The following is a 15605-nucleotide window of genomic DNA, read 5'->3' as shown; positions in this document are numbered from 1 at the left end:
TTGTTATATCCTCTTCAGATATCTTGTAGTTCATACTGATTTATTCCTTCTTTTTGCTGCCTCCAAATTGTAGTATTTAAAAATCCCGTATACTACATAGATCTTTCCTTACATTAAAAAAAAATATATATATATATCTATATATATCTACATATATCTATATATCTATATATATATATATCTGGCTTGACTTTAGTCTGCAATGCTAGAGACCTTTGTCATATAATTTGTCCTGAAAGGCTGAAGCCAGCAGTAATGTAGTTTCAGATATCATCTTGAGCATTTTTCACGCTAACGCACAAAGTATTTGGTAACAAAATTACCATCCTACTTATGAATGTAAGAAGAGTAAATTCTGTGGATTAGTTTTATGATTTCTATTTTATTTAATTTTACCCCACTTTTCCAGAGCTTACTGTTTCAATGTATTTTCTGTTTCAGTAAAATTATCAACCACTAGAACTCTCAGAATAGTTGGATGAGAATTTCACCCATAGTGATGTCTGTCCCTTTTCACCAGGGTTGTGTGACAGAATGCACTAGTATGTTCCTGGATACTTCAGAGGAAAGAGGCATATCATCCCAAACTCTTGTTTAACACTTTAAATTCAGCCTGTGTGCATTTGCCAAGGGATTCAGCTGTTCTCACATCACCCAGAGTCTTCTGAGGCTTCAGACCTGCCACAGTGATAGCTCCACCTGAACCTTATGCAGCTTGGAAAGGGCTGGGGGAAGATGTGATGTGATACATTAGTTTTAGTTTACAGAGGATGGGGACTTGAACTTGATTCTTGCATGGATGAAGAGACAATGCTGTGGGTGAAACAAGTGATACCTTCATGTCAGCTTTCTCACTATGAGACAGCCTGTGGAAATTTGAGCTGGTTTCAATAGAGTGAGTTGCAGTAGCTTAAACTGAGTGAGAAGAAAAGAGGAGCTTGAAAAGAAAAATTGGAGACCTCTAGTTGGTCAGCGATACAGGAACCCATTGCTTCTGTGGCGGCAGTTGTGCAGGATGTGTGATGACTCAAGTGAAGGTGACACATAGATGCTCTGTCACACTGGATGACTAGTGAGGTGAGAGAGCTAGCAAAGTCTTCAAAGTCTTTTCTGCTTCCTGTGACCAGGGTTTCTTCTGTTCCAGGTTGGGCAGGAGGTGATATTCATTTATTTAGTCCATTTTATGGTGTCCCAGAGAAGTTTCATGTCTTCTTGGACATCCTCTGCCACTGAGGAGGGGCTCAACTAAAAGTTACACATATGGTAGGAAGGAGGGCTCTAAATATAAGTAGAATGTTCACACCAGTCTCTATTTAAGAGCCATCCCTTTAGTTTAGGTTGATATTTCATGATTGTGTCAGCTAAATCTTGTGTCACTGTTTATTTCTGCAATAAGAGAGCTAAGTACAACATGGCTGCAGGGAAAACTTCCTTTTCCTTCTACATGTTTATAACACTGTGACCTGTGGCATAAGGTTAAGACTATTACTGAAATGAGATGCCTAGTGTGACCGAGAGGACCCGCCTGCTGAACATGAGATCAGGAGGAAGAGACAGGGGTCACCTTCCCTGGGAGGCCAGAAAGAGCGAGAGGAGCAGCTGTGTGAGATGAGCCACCGCTTGCAAGATTTGAGATCTCGTAAAGATGCACAAAGCAATGATGAGGGAATAAAGAAATTTTGATGAAAGGTATTTGTTAAAGAAGCTTATACTGTAAAACACAGAAAAGGAATGCTAACATAACACAACAGCATTTCTTATGGTGGCTTGAGAGACTGAATCTGAGTCTGATGTATTAGTGATACACAGTGCAGATTTTTTCTTTAAGTTTAGTCAGTATGATAATTCAGATTGCATGAAACATATATTAAAATTAGGTAAAACACCTTTTTAATTCTGCAGTCAAGAGCAAATGTTTTTTTTTCTGATAAAGCTTGATACAAGTGGAGCCACAGTTAGAACATTTCTACTTCTGTTAATCTCTCTGTACCTCTGTCTCTCTCACTGTAATCACAGGATAGGTGAGGGCCAACAGGGAGAAAAGGAAATTATTTGCCACCTATGAATATTAGTACTTCTGTATCATAAGTACCAGCTTATGATACTATGCTTATTTATTTTTATTCTCCATTTCTTGGGTTCATATGACAATGATAGCAACTCAACATTATTTTTTGATTTGAACTCATTTTCTACCTTACCTAAATGTCAAAAAAAAAGATAGAAATCAAGGCATTGGATGCCAGGAAAGAAGTAAAAAGAATCTTTAATTTAATATCTGTATTTAGACATAGGAAGCGATATTTAGAAAAATATACTTTAGATTTGCAGTAGCCCATTTATCTTTGCACTTCTGTAATTCTGGTCGTCTAATTTGTCAAGTGTGCCTCCAAGTAAATAAAACTTTCCTAACTGTAACAACTGATAACAACTTTCCTAACAACTGCTTAGATAGTATTTGGAAATTACATTAAGATGAAAGTTCATATTAAATTGGTATTTGGAAAAATACATTTTGAATTAACAGCAAGAGAAGCAATATTAAGTTTGGCAATTGAAGACTACACAAATTCAACTAAAAATAGGTTCTATAGGTTTATAATATTTTTCATGGAAATGGCAGTCATATGAAAACTAATTTCTATGTTATCATTTTGTTTCCCACTGTAAAAAATCCACCATGAGAGAGAAGCATCAGCATTTTCTGTGGAAAACTTAGCTGTGAACTTGTAAGGAAAAAGAAATCTCATATTTTGGGTATTATTTGGTCTGTTTTTTTCCTTCTGATACAATGATTCTGCAGACAGCAAAGAAATCTAGCCATCCGGAAAAATCAAATGAAAGAAGACTGTAAAGGTCAAAGTATCATATTTTCTCACTATATTGACACAGCAGGCATGAAGCTTCAGAATTCTGATATTACATTTTTGAGAATATTGCTGTAAGAACAGAGGACAGAAGAGAAAAGCCAAAATATCTCTATTTTCGCATATGAAATTGTAGCCATATAGCCACTTTTCTCAAGAAACATATTTTCATTCCTGAAGTAACTTCTTGCTCCATATAATCACAGTTCCTTTCTTTCTAATTTTAGACAAATTAGTATGCTGCATCATAGTAAATTTTATGCAGTTGGTAAGCTGTAAAAGCAAAGAGAAAATGGTTTGGTTTGACTGGAAACAAATAAAGAGTCGTCTTATGCATTTTTTTTTTATTAGATTGTTTCTTAAAAGGTGTATTTTTCATTTGTGTGCTTTCAAGCAACTGCCTTCACTGTAAACAAGAGCAAAATAACACCTGCTAAAAGAAATCTACAAGTTCTACTATACTGATTGCTGGACCTACCCTCAGGTAACTGATGACATGGGTCAGTTTGTTGTAACCTGCAGAAACACAAATGCAAATACTGCTGCCAAATCTGTTTTCCTTGCCAGTGCCATTCTTGTACACTGAAAGACAACTACCCGTGACAAGTTCCTCCTGTCTGTAAGGTGATTTGGAGAGCTGGGATGTAGTCCATTTTAATGTGGTTTTGGCCAGTAGGACGCAAACTGAGAAGGACTGTGGACGGGAGGGCCTGCGCATGAGTGGAAGGGAATTTGGTCATTTATTATAATAATAAGTTTTTACCCAGCCAGAATACAAACGTTTTTATAGGGTTTCCACTTGGAACCGTGTTTTACTCTCTTTTACCTCATAGTTTATTTTGAACCAGAAAATGTTATATTTGAGAAGGAGTAAAATGTGGAGTCTGATATCTTTGGCCGTAAATCCTGTTATGAGTGTCTCTCTATGCAGTATGACTTTTCAGGAGAGATCAAAGTGATATTCAGAGCATGCAGACAGGCAGTAGATCTGGGCCATACCACCTCGGGCTGGTGGAGTCCTGCTGTGGTAACATTTGATGCAAATCCTGTTATGAAGTATTATATATAAAATATATATGAGACCTTGTAAAGACATGTACAGAAAACAGAGTGATTTCTTAAGGTCATATTTTGAAAACTAAATGATGGCTTTCAAATGTGATCTTTTTACTATATAAGGAATAAAAGCTTCCTCTTGTAAAAGTTTTGTAAATGTTGACATCTAAGCTGAGGAAAAGGAGGGAGGCATGTAGAAATTTTCCTTTTTTCAATCTTTATGGGGTGGGTAGTATTGTCTTTAGGTAGCTTATTGCAGGAGGTTCCAAGAAAATATGTGAACTCAATATATCCTTACTCAGCACTCAGTTTATGTGGAACGGAAGAAATTTTATATTTAGATTGCAGATTAAATTAATACCTTGCTCTTCAGATGTTTTGCTTTGTACTCAATTATTTGATTTTGTTTTCTGCAGTACTAATGTTAGTTACAGAAGTAGTATGCGTAAATCACGCAGAGAATTGTGAAAAGTAAGGCTTTTAAAGGAGCCTAAATGGCGCTTAGTTCCTACTAATCACCAATGAATATATAGATTTATTGTGTCTTTGAAAGTCACTTTTTCTGTCTTGTGAGCAGTAATGTTGGAGCTGCTGTTTGATTTCTACTTCAGTTTCTTCAATGGCTTTGAAGCATCTTTATATGTTTGCCTAGTTATTTCCTCAGTGAAGGAATTTTAAGTTTCAGGTAGACTGAGAGTCCATTTGTTGACACCATCCCTTTTATCATTTTTTTCAGATGAGATGAAGCCATTCAGTTTCTTCTTCTTCCTCTTCTTTTTCTTCTTCCTCTTCTTGGTCAACAAGATTTCCCCATTTTAACTCAACCCAGAAGTGCTATTGTCATGCATGCTCACAAGCAAGTGTGATAGTGATTCCCTGCACTTTTCTTCTTGCATTCTATGTGCCCATATTCCTGTGCTATGGTGTTATCTAACCATGAGTATAATGCTAGATGGTGGATGTGAAAGGTGACCTTGACAGACTGTTGTAAACTCTGTTGTCAAGACAGCTGCTCAGCCTGCTTTCATTTTTGCTTATCCCTGAAGACCCAGCTGGGACTAGTGACCATCATTGCTATTCTAGCCAGATTTACCTAGGACGCACCCAATAAGTATCACCCCAGCAAGAGGGAGATCAGAGTCTTTCAGATGTCAATGATGTAGCTCTCTGTACCCGAAATTTTGTTGGGTTGCTTTACTGGTTGGCTGTCTTGACAGAACTGTGCTGCAGGGCCATCCTCCGGAGGTGCCCGAGCTGAGTTAGAGACCTGCCCTGAGTGCCAAAAGCATTGGTTGGTGCTTACATTTGGCTGTCCACTGGTTAAACCAAACAAGGAATCTTGCAGTCTCACCTCCTAATCTTATCCATGTGTGTTATTTTTATCTTGATAATCTGCCTAAATTTACACTGTATTAAATGAATTTTATTGTTCCAAATTCCCTTCCTTTTTATGCTGCATAACCTTTCTTTTTTCCTTTCACCCTTCAAATTTCTGTTAACTTATCTCTCCTTAGTCACTGCTTGGCTAAGCTATGCATATTTAATTCTTTTCATCTTTCCTCATAAATCAGTCCCTCGGGCCCCAGAACCACTTGTGGTAGTTTCTTTTGAACTGCTCCAATTTGACTGTCTAGAATTAAATGCAATATTCCAGAGAAGTTGCCTTTCTGCAGAAAGGAGAAGAGCCCATTTCCAATCCTTTTGCTCTTTGAAAACTGAGATGGAGTCCCTTGATATACACCGAAGAGTGACCAAAGGCCTACATATTAGCTCTGCTGCAGAATTTTTATTAGCTCCACTGTACTCTAAACTAGTTTTCCATCTGCTTTTACTTTACAATAATCTCTGTAAGTGATTAGATTGTGTGTAGAACCGCAGTCAGCTTGGCACAGGATTTCCTTTCCTGTGTGCTCGCCAGGCCTTATGGTTAGGTCTAAGAACCACTGTTTCCTTTTTGGCTTTTGCCTATCTGTGATGTATGATACTGAATATCCTTATACCCTCTTTGTCTTAACCACATGTACCTTTTTTCTTTTCTCTCTCTCTCTCTTTTTTTTTTTTTTTAACTAAATTTCCTGCATGCAGGCTTTTGCAAATTTTTATTTATGTGGTTTCTGTAAGTCTCGTATGCTATCTGCCTCTTAATCCCTGTCATATCTGCAGCCTAAATAGTGATATCTGAGAATGTCTGTGATGAAAGAACTGCCTTCGGTTTTGAAACAATCTGATTTTTTGTTTCTTTGTTCAGATATTAATTTACAGTAAAACAGTTATTTCTGCTGCTGTTCCACTTTCTCAGTATCTTTGAGGCATAGCAACTCTGTGTTTTGGCTTCCTCTCACTGTGCACCTATGTGTTAATTCACCCTCCAAAGTTGCAGATTTACAGGTATCAGCAACAGTCTTAGTGTGATCTGAGTGGCTGCATAACAAGCCCTTTATATTATACTGTGATGGCAGGGAGAATTTTCCAGTGCATCTATTCCTAGATGTGTGTCCTCCCCTCTTCTCTGTCCTATCTGAAAGCGCGGACTAGAGAGAAATTTATTATTACATCTCCATTTACTGCACTGTAAGGAAATAACTCTTCATAGCTTATTTGCAACTCTGTAAGTTTTGCATTGCAGCCAAATAAAGACAGCCAGGTCTGTGAAAGGGCTAAAAGGAGATATTTTTTTTTCTAAAGGACTTACGTCTTCCTTCTTATCTTCTTTATTGTCATTTGGCAAGCCCAGATGTTCTTTGCTCTCATTGAGCCTTCTGATTTGGAGCTTCTTGAGTTTTACTTTTTGCTGGTGTGGTTTATAGCAATTTAGGTTACTAAAATATGACCAAATATGCTGACGTTATTTGCTCAAAGACTTTATGACTTGACAAGCCTTATTAAGTGCTTTCTATTAATCTAATATATATACATTGCTTGCTTCTGGAAATCCCAAATAATTAGTGACATAGATTAATTGATCCAAAAGTGGACAAAAGTTAATAAGGTTTAGCTCAAACAGCCAGTTGAGTTTCTCTTCTACATAGGCAGGTAGTTTGGCTGTATTTGTTGAATAGGCTGGCACAGAGTTAATGACTTTTGCCTAGAACACAAAATATTCATATGTTACAGACTGCTACATGACATAAATCATAAATGACAATGCAGAGCCGTCTGTTATATTTGATTTGTTATTATTCAGTCTCTCTTCTCTCACTATGAAGGCAAGATCCCAAACTGGTTGATTCTTCGATTTAAATACAATAATTTTTTAGAGAATGCTGCTGTAGCTTCACTGAATTGCTGATAGATAGATAATAGAGTCTATTAGAAAGCCTACAGAGTTGATTAATAGTGCCTGATAAGTAACTTTTCCTTGGTATCAAGCTGGAAATTGATTGCAGTTCCTGCTTACCAGTCTAGTCACATCGAAAGGCTCTTCAAGAGCAGCATACAGGAGTGGGTTTTATAAGAGGATGGTTGCTTGAATGTGCTCACGATTGCTCTTCAGCAAAGACAGAGTTGGGTATTAGGCAGAAAATGAGGAACCTTTGTATACCGTGTCATTTAAGAGCCCTGACTTTGTAATTACACCCAAAAGAAGCTCTGTGGAGCCAAGAAGAGGAGAAGCACATCAGCTCCCTTACTGCAATGTTATTTATTCTTAGAAGACTTGGCATGGATTGAATTCTTTACATTCTTTACCAGGTAAATTGTTTGCATTTATAATGTTCCCTCATGATTATCTGCCTGTGGGGTGAGGAGGAGAACCAGGGAAAAACAAAAGGAATAAGCCCATCGCTACAGTGAGCAGAGCAGTGCTGACCTGGTGAAAAATGCTCTAGCCATTAAAATCAGGCTGAGTGGCTACGAGCACTGTGCTTCAGTTACAGCTTAATAAATGTAATGGAAAGGCTGTTCAAATGGTGAGCAATTTCCCTGCACCGAACAAAGGATTTTCAATTCCAAGTATTTTGATACTGACCTTGACATTGCAATTTGAGATGGATTTATATGATTCTAGCCCCTTCTGTGGCTAAGAAGTATTTCTTTTTGGAACTGGAAGATCAGTAGATGATACATAATAACTTCTGATTTCTGAAGAGAGCACCTCTAAAAATGCATTTATCTGTGGTTCAGACACCATAACTTCAGTTAGGTTATTATATTTATATCAGTGATTTCATATGGAATTCAACATAAATACTAATAAATTGATATTTCTAATTTAATATAATACATTAAAATATTAATATGCATTGTTGGTAGCAGAAAAACATCATGTATAGTAAAGTCATTATGTATAACAGCAAAGTGCATTACTGAAAGGGACAGTGGTCTAGTTTCTGGTCTGATTTCTGTTATCAAACATAGTGTGTAAATTAATGCAGCTTTTTGAACCGGATGAAACTGCACTGTTTTACACCATCCAGGTATCTCGCTCTGTAAGTGCCAAAGCATGTGCTGCTTTTTACATGCTTTTCCCACATAGAATGTGGGAATATCTTTGTTAGTACTGTGAATATGTTTAGGTAGCCAGATTTAAAAGTGCCATGTAACAGTACAGTATTTATAAAGAAATGCCAGGAGGTTTTTTGTTGTTATTTAATGAATGCTAAGCTATTTAACCGTTCATGAAAGCTGTTGAAATTTTCAAATATTTTATCTTTCTGAAATTCAGAACAATTTTAGTTATCTAAGTTAGAATGCAGGTGACTGATACCATATCTTTAGCAAGAACAGACCAAGATTGGAGCTAAAGTGTTACAGGACCCAAGCTAAACAGTGTGTATTTCAGGGGTTTTTTTTACCCTTTTTCTTTTAATGACATCAAGATGCTTAAAGAATATTGCATGGGTGGCAGTCTCAAGTGGATACATTCTCAGAATCTCAGGTTGCCATTTGTCTAGCCTTCTACATTTTGTTTCCATGCCGTAAAGACTGTAGCCATTCAAACACCCAGACATGTACTCATTCATTGTTTAAAATATCATCAAAATCGACATGAATGTTTACATAAATAAAGGTAAGCATATATCTCAGTATTTGCAAATTTGTAGTTTTAAACATTATACACCATAACTCTGTATCACCTTGTTTGAGATGATTGCTGCATTTAGCGATGTCAGCAGTTTAGTTGTGTGTGTGTCTTTAATGAAGAGACAAGTTTCAAATTTTCCATACTTTGCAAAACACACAATTCCCAGGGTCCAGGAGTACTTACCTTTCTGAATCACAACAGCAAATATTTATATTGTGTGAAAAGTCAAAATACAATACGTATGAGCACAAAGTTTTTTGTAGTGCCTGTATGAACTTGTATATAGACATTCATCTTCACATTCTGGAAATGCCTCCTGATGTGTGATCCAGATTAGAAATGAACATAATCACCCGCAGGCAATGTGAATTACCATCAGAGGTGCACTTTTTTAGGATGACTAGACTCACAATTTAAATGCCTAAGCAAGTGACTAAAGTTAAGTGACATAAAGCCATAAAAGATGGAAATATAAAAGAAAGCTGTATCAATATGGCTTCTAAAAAGTGGTATGGAAAAAATGTTCCTACATACAGTAAAGTTACTTGGGCACAAATCACTTGCAAGAGGTGGAAGAAAATTACTGTGGCAATCACATTCTTCCTTTCTGTTTATATCCCATTACTCTCCCCAACCTCTTAATGTTGTTCAGTAGCTGGTGCTTGTAGTGGCACAAAATATTCCTTCTCTCACCTTTACAGTGAGAACTGGTGACAATTCAAAGGAAGCAGCTCCTCTTTACTCAGAAATCTCTTTCTCATACAGGCAGGATCAAGCTCGTCATTTGTGTTGTAATGCAACTGACATTCTGTTCAGTTGTAAATTGCTACAGGTGGTTTTGTAGCAATGATTCTTCCCTTTCTAATGTTTTGGGCTGGACCCAGCCAGTGAAGCAGCTCTACACTAGCAAGTATCCTTGAAACATTTTTGTTTTGGTTTGTTTTGGTTTTTTTCCTATTAATTACAGTTGTAGTGAGTTCCTTTGTCCTGTGCTAATTAATAACCAATGTGATATAAGAAAGAGGATCTCTGTTTTTGATATTTCAGTGTTTCATAAAGGTTTTAATAAGCTGTGCTTATGTAGAAATGCAGACATTAAAACCAGATACATACCAACAATCATGTTTATTCTAGTTGTTTTGGTCCAGGGCATCTTATCAAATAAATAATACCCTGGTAAGCTTTTTCAGCATTTTCATGGGGACACAGCTATCCAGTGCAATATACCATGACAGTCACAGTCAGCTTACCAAATCACTGTACAAAACTGTAACTTGTCATACACTGAGTCAAAAAACACATACAGTAGCCTTGTATCTTATGTAATGAGATATAATCTCTTTTGCAAATTGGTTCAGAAGGCAACTTTTCTCCCTACCCACAAACTTTTCCTCATGCTACCACACTGCCTCCTGACTGGCATACTCACCCACAGCTCTGGTTGGGATAATGTTTTCTATATATCTTCTGCTGTTTGAATGGATCTTGTACAAGGTTCTTGTACAGTGTAATGGTTCGGGACATTTTCCTCCTACGCAGAAAACAAAAAGACGGACAAACCTGCTGTACGTTACCCTTTAGGAGGCTCTAATGGCTTATCTTTTGAGCATAGCTTTAGCTGTCAGTCTCTAAAGAGTAACTGTTTACATCTGCCTAATAAAATCGTGAAATTTAGCAGCTATTTTTTCTTGGACATTTTCTGTTTGTTTGTTAGCTTTTAGTTAGTTAGTTAGTTAGTTAGTTACAGCTGAAGCTGGATCTGCTGTTGGCAATGCTAAATGAGGACAGAGTGGTTGGCATACTTTAAATGGTAGAGCTTAATCCTGAGGATCGGGCCAACAGAAACTTCAGGTAGTTCGACAAGGAAAGTGCATATTTTCATGCCTGAGGTGATTAACCCCCTGCTCAAAGTGGTACTAGATGGTCCTCAGAATTTCCTCCAGAAGCATGTCTATAACCTTCCTCTGTTTGCATCCAGCTCTCTTGGGGTGTTAGCCAGGAAGCTCTGCCTCTTGTGCTCTTGGTGGTTTCCCGTGCTCATTAGACCGCTCACCATAGTCAGAGCAGGGATCTGCCTGGTTCTAAAACAGGGACTGAATGTTTCCTGCCTGGAAGATGAGCATCTGAAAGATTAATTCAGAGAGCTGGCCTGGTCTGTGTTTCTACTATATTGTTGTAATCCAGGTTTAGCCTAATGAGGCTGCCGACTTGTGGCTATTATAGCTACAGTCAGATACTGATCTTGTGTATCAGGTTCCAGATGTGCTGAGAGAAAAAAACCCATCTGCAACTCATTACTTCTCAGCTGAGACCAGTTCCCAAGTGGGTTAAGAGTCCTCAATCTGCCTGAATTTTTTGACCACATGCTGGAAATCTCTATGTGAGGCCAGTTCTGGCAGTAAAGCGCTGTTCTTCATGAAACAAATAGATGGGCACTTGTGCAGGTTGAAAGTCATCCTAGTGGAGCGACAGAGGACACTGAGACAGCCACACCCTTCTTGAAACTGGAATCTGGTGGTATGAGCTCATCTTTGCTGTATTCTATTTGACAAAAACTTAAAAGGACACCTTATGACACTACAAGGGGTAATGGTTTTAAACTAAAAGAGCGGAGATTCAGGCTCGACATGAGGAAGAATTTTTTACAATGAGAGTGGTACAACACTGGAACAGGTTGCCCTGAGAGGTGGTAGATGCCCATCCTTGGAGACATTCAAAGCCAGGCTGGACAGGGCTCTAAGCAACCTAGCCCAGTTGAAGGGAGGTTGACCTGGAGGATCTTTGAATACCCCTTCCAACCCAAACTATTCTGTGATTCTGTAATTCCATGGTAAAGCTAACTTGTTTGATTTCTCATCCTGGAGGAGCAGAGCACTGTGACAACAAAGGTGTCCTACAGCTTGCACCAGTCTCAGTTGTGATGTGGCAGCAAACACTACCAGGTCCTCCTAAGAGCAGAGCCTGCACGTGAGCTAAGCTGAGTAAAAGCAAAGATACAGTTACAGTTGTCAGCAAACAACGCCGATTTACAGCTAAGAGTAGAACAACAGCAACAGTTCTTACCCTCGGTTGAGTTTTCTAGCTATAGACAGCAACTTCTGTCAGGTGGAGCTCAAGCACATGGCTCCTTCGTCTTCACGAAAGAGGAGGAAGGAACAGAGCAGAGGTAAAACTCTTGTACTGCTATACTCTTAGCTGCATTGCCGAAGACAGTTTAACACAGCAAGCTGGTTTTCCTTCTGAGGCTATGAGGCTGGCTGGCAGGCACTATACCCAGATTTAGAAGTGTTAGGGTATAAACTTAGAGTTTTACAAGCCAGAAATACTGTGTAGACTTAAGGTATGGGTACTGAGATATTTTATACAAAGCAAAAGATATGAAGTTTGCTCATTCCTCAGTCCAGTCATGACAGAAAGGAGTTGCAGTTGCAAACTGCCTGGAGCTGAGGGTGGTATGAGCACAGATCTGCTGTTTGGTTAGATGTTTTGAACGCTGGGACTGAAGTGGGGAATAAAGTTACATCTTCTGCAGCTCTACAGAACTACCCTTTCATTTCCTTGTCTTTTCTGACATTCTCAGAAATGAAACATAGCATTTAAGGTCAAATGAAAAATTGTCTTTTATACAGAAGGAGTTGTTGGCTCTTGACGTGCAAAAAGAAAGAAAGGGTTTGTGTTTTGGCTTAATGCAAGCCAATACTTGCTTCCAGTTTTTAAATTTGACAACTTGTTTTATTCTAACTAGAAGGGCAAGCTAAGAAGGGAACAGAAATTATAGGGAGGGAAAGGGTAGTCTGTGTTAAAATAAGTTGACTGAACTTGACCTGCAAAATTGTATTCTGTGTCTGCTTCTGTCGTGGAGTTTCTCAGCAAGACACTCTGGGCACTTTTTTGCATAAATCTGTGCTCCTCAGTTTTGGGAAGTCTGGTGTGAGACCTTGAGTTCTAATTCATAGTGAGTACATATAATACATAATAGAATAGAATAGATAATTTATAATATAACATATTATAACAAATAAATAATAAAGTAATAGATTTAATTCATAGAGTGATTGGCATGCAGTGCTAGGACTATCACTTTGATAGTATTTTACTATGGTATTATGGTATATAACAGTTTGTATAATACTATGCCTTCAAAGCAAAACAAAAAAATTTCAAGAAAATAGTATAGTATTCTTGAATCAGGACACCCAAAATTAGTGAATTAAAAAGCAAATAATTGTCTTTCTGTTCTTCAGTAGAGAATGTAGATAAGAATGCCCCTTTATCCCTCTTTTTTAAATGAAAATAAATAAATATTTGTGAGGCATTTATGTGTCATTATGATGTGAGCTTAACAAAAGCCTGTCAGGAAATTATTAATTATGCTTTCAGAGCAGGGTCTGAATGGTATTCAGTAGATTAGACATATGTCAAGCAACAAGGAGAAAACAAAGTGGTCATTTAGTCAGCACCTACTCAGCTAGTGACCTGAATGAGGCAGGAGTCCTTTGATGATGTAATTACAGATTTAGCAAAATGGGTAGATAAAAGCAGGCCTAATTAAAAGTGCACAGTTGTGCTTAATTTTGGTATTTCTTAACTGCCCAGGATGACTTAAGTCTACATTGCCTTCAAGAGCTCTTCCATCAAACTAGGGAAAGAAAACCTCTCTCATCTGGGCTTCTGGCAGTCCTTGAAATTACAAATTTGGGTACCTCGCTCCCATATGAAGAAAATTATTGTACGTAAAGTAGAACATGAGAATCAGAAGTGGTTGGGTGCTCTCCAACCACCACATCAAAGGGTCTTAGGATAGGCTAGTGGGTACATTGTCGATGTGGAAGATGTGGATTCACATCCAAGAACTCAGACAATAAAATTATCGGAAAATCCTCATGTCTTCTTTTGTAACAGAACTGTCCCCTGAACAGCAACCGGCAGCAAGAAGTCTCTTATGGTCTTCACTCTCACAGGAAAAGAAAACATACTGGAAAAGAACATCACTGTTCTTCCAATGACAGTAAAAACACCAGATTTAATGGCAACAACAAAAGAGGAATCTGACTTAATGTTGTGAATGATAGGATTAACTGAATCAAAGACAAATTTGTGATCGGTTTTCTACACAAAGGTTTCAGTATCTGATGGTTTCATTAGAAGATGCCATTTGGATGGCTCAGCACAATGCAAAAAAACCAAACCAAAACAAAAAAATCATACACATAGTTAGGAGTCTGAAATGACTTTGATGTTTTTAATAGATAGTTGCCTGAGTATCTATTGCATGCAAATAGACTCACTATAATTATGATATGGTGATTTTTCTTCTCACTGAATAACAGGAATTTGCTAACCTAAAGCAAGATGAAAATTAATAAAAAGGAAGCATGGGCATCAGACTAGCATTTCTCTGCATAATAGTCTGTTGTTTGTAAGGAAATGCAAGCCACTAGTATTATATTGAATTATTTAGATATTTTGTCCGTCTCACATTTGTACTTTTAGACCTCTTTGTGTTCACATTTGCTTACATGAACTGAGTTAGCTTTTAAAAAATGCATCAGTGATTTAATGGAATTAGTTATGTGTTGTTTCCAAAAAGTGATTGATAATGATATATACTCACTGTAGTCAGCATTCGTTGAGTAGGAGGAACTCACATGGTAGACTTACACACGGTTAGAAAGGACAATAAGAAAATTGGTGGAGGTTTCATGGCACATTTGAAAGCATGCTGTTGCATGATCTAAATGTGTTTGTCTTTAATTTCTTACAGGCTGTTTCCAGCTATGTAATGTTTTTCGGTCCCATGAGATGGAAATTGAGCAGTGCTTGCTGGAGTCCCTCCCTCTTGGCCAGCGGCAGCGGCTGGTGAAGCGGATGCGCTGTGACCAAATAAAGGCATATTACGAACGAGAAAAAGCTTTCCAGAAACGGGAGGGCTATGTCAAAAAACTGAAACATGGAAAGAATCATCAAGTTCGTTTTAATCTTGCTGATATGATACAGGATGCAATCATACGTCATGATGATAAAGAAGGTACTCAGTAATGTTGAACTACTTTTTTGTTTTGTATAGCTCAAAGTTTCAAGGGAAAAGCTTCCCTGTTCTGCTTACGTATCTTTAGGAAAAATGCAATTCACATTATGGTAATCATAAAGTGACTCTCAGAATATATAGGTATGCACTGCACACAATATATCATAGCTTGTTACTGAAATCAACAAGGTATAGACAAACCTTCAGAAACCTAATGAATTTAGTCTGAGGTTAATATGTATACAAACGAAAATATTTCAAACCCAGTAAGGACCACAATCATCATTATGTGTGGCCTCTTATATACCTACACAAGCTATAGAATTTAACATAAGTTACTTTGAAAATTAATTCTCAATTGTAGCCAAAATCTGAAGTAATGAGTGCTGCTATTAGTGACATTGACCTGACTAGAGCAACAAGATGGTGTTGACCCATAGTCACACCAGATATTGGGTCATCTTTCTGGTTGTAAAATGATGTTCATATCCTTTTGAAATACGTAACCACATTTTAGGGGTTCTGTTTCTAGTTTCCTGGCATTGTTTGTCTCTCTGGTGCAGCCAATAGCAATCTGAGGAATTTTGTAATTTAGTCCTGAAAATGGGTCTAAACCTTGCAGTAAGGATCT

General features: G+C 37.6%; 1 protein-coding gene across 1 annotated transcript in view; it reads left to right on the top strand.

The window, feature by feature from the left end:
- The window catches only part of MYO16 (myosin XVI), a 379702-nt gene that overhangs the window by 81186 nt on the left and 282911 nt on the right, over window positions 1–15605 (top strand). The window contains exon 2 of the mRNA XM_082054681.1: window positions 14711–14974. Coding sequence (XP_081910807.1) covers window positions 14749–14974 — 226 coding nt within the window. The 5' untranslated portion in view covers window positions 14711–14748. The remainder of the gene's footprint in view (window positions 1–14710; window positions 14975–15605) is intronic.

This window comes from Streptopelia decaocto, assembly GCF_964273445.1.
Source record: "Streptopelia decaocto genome assembly, chromosome: 1".
Taxonomy (NCBI): Eukaryota; Metazoa; Chordata; class Aves; order Columbiformes; family Columbidae; genus Streptopelia; species Streptopelia decaocto.
Note: the sequence above shows the minus strand (reverse complement) of the source record. Positions and strands in the feature narration are given on the sequence as shown.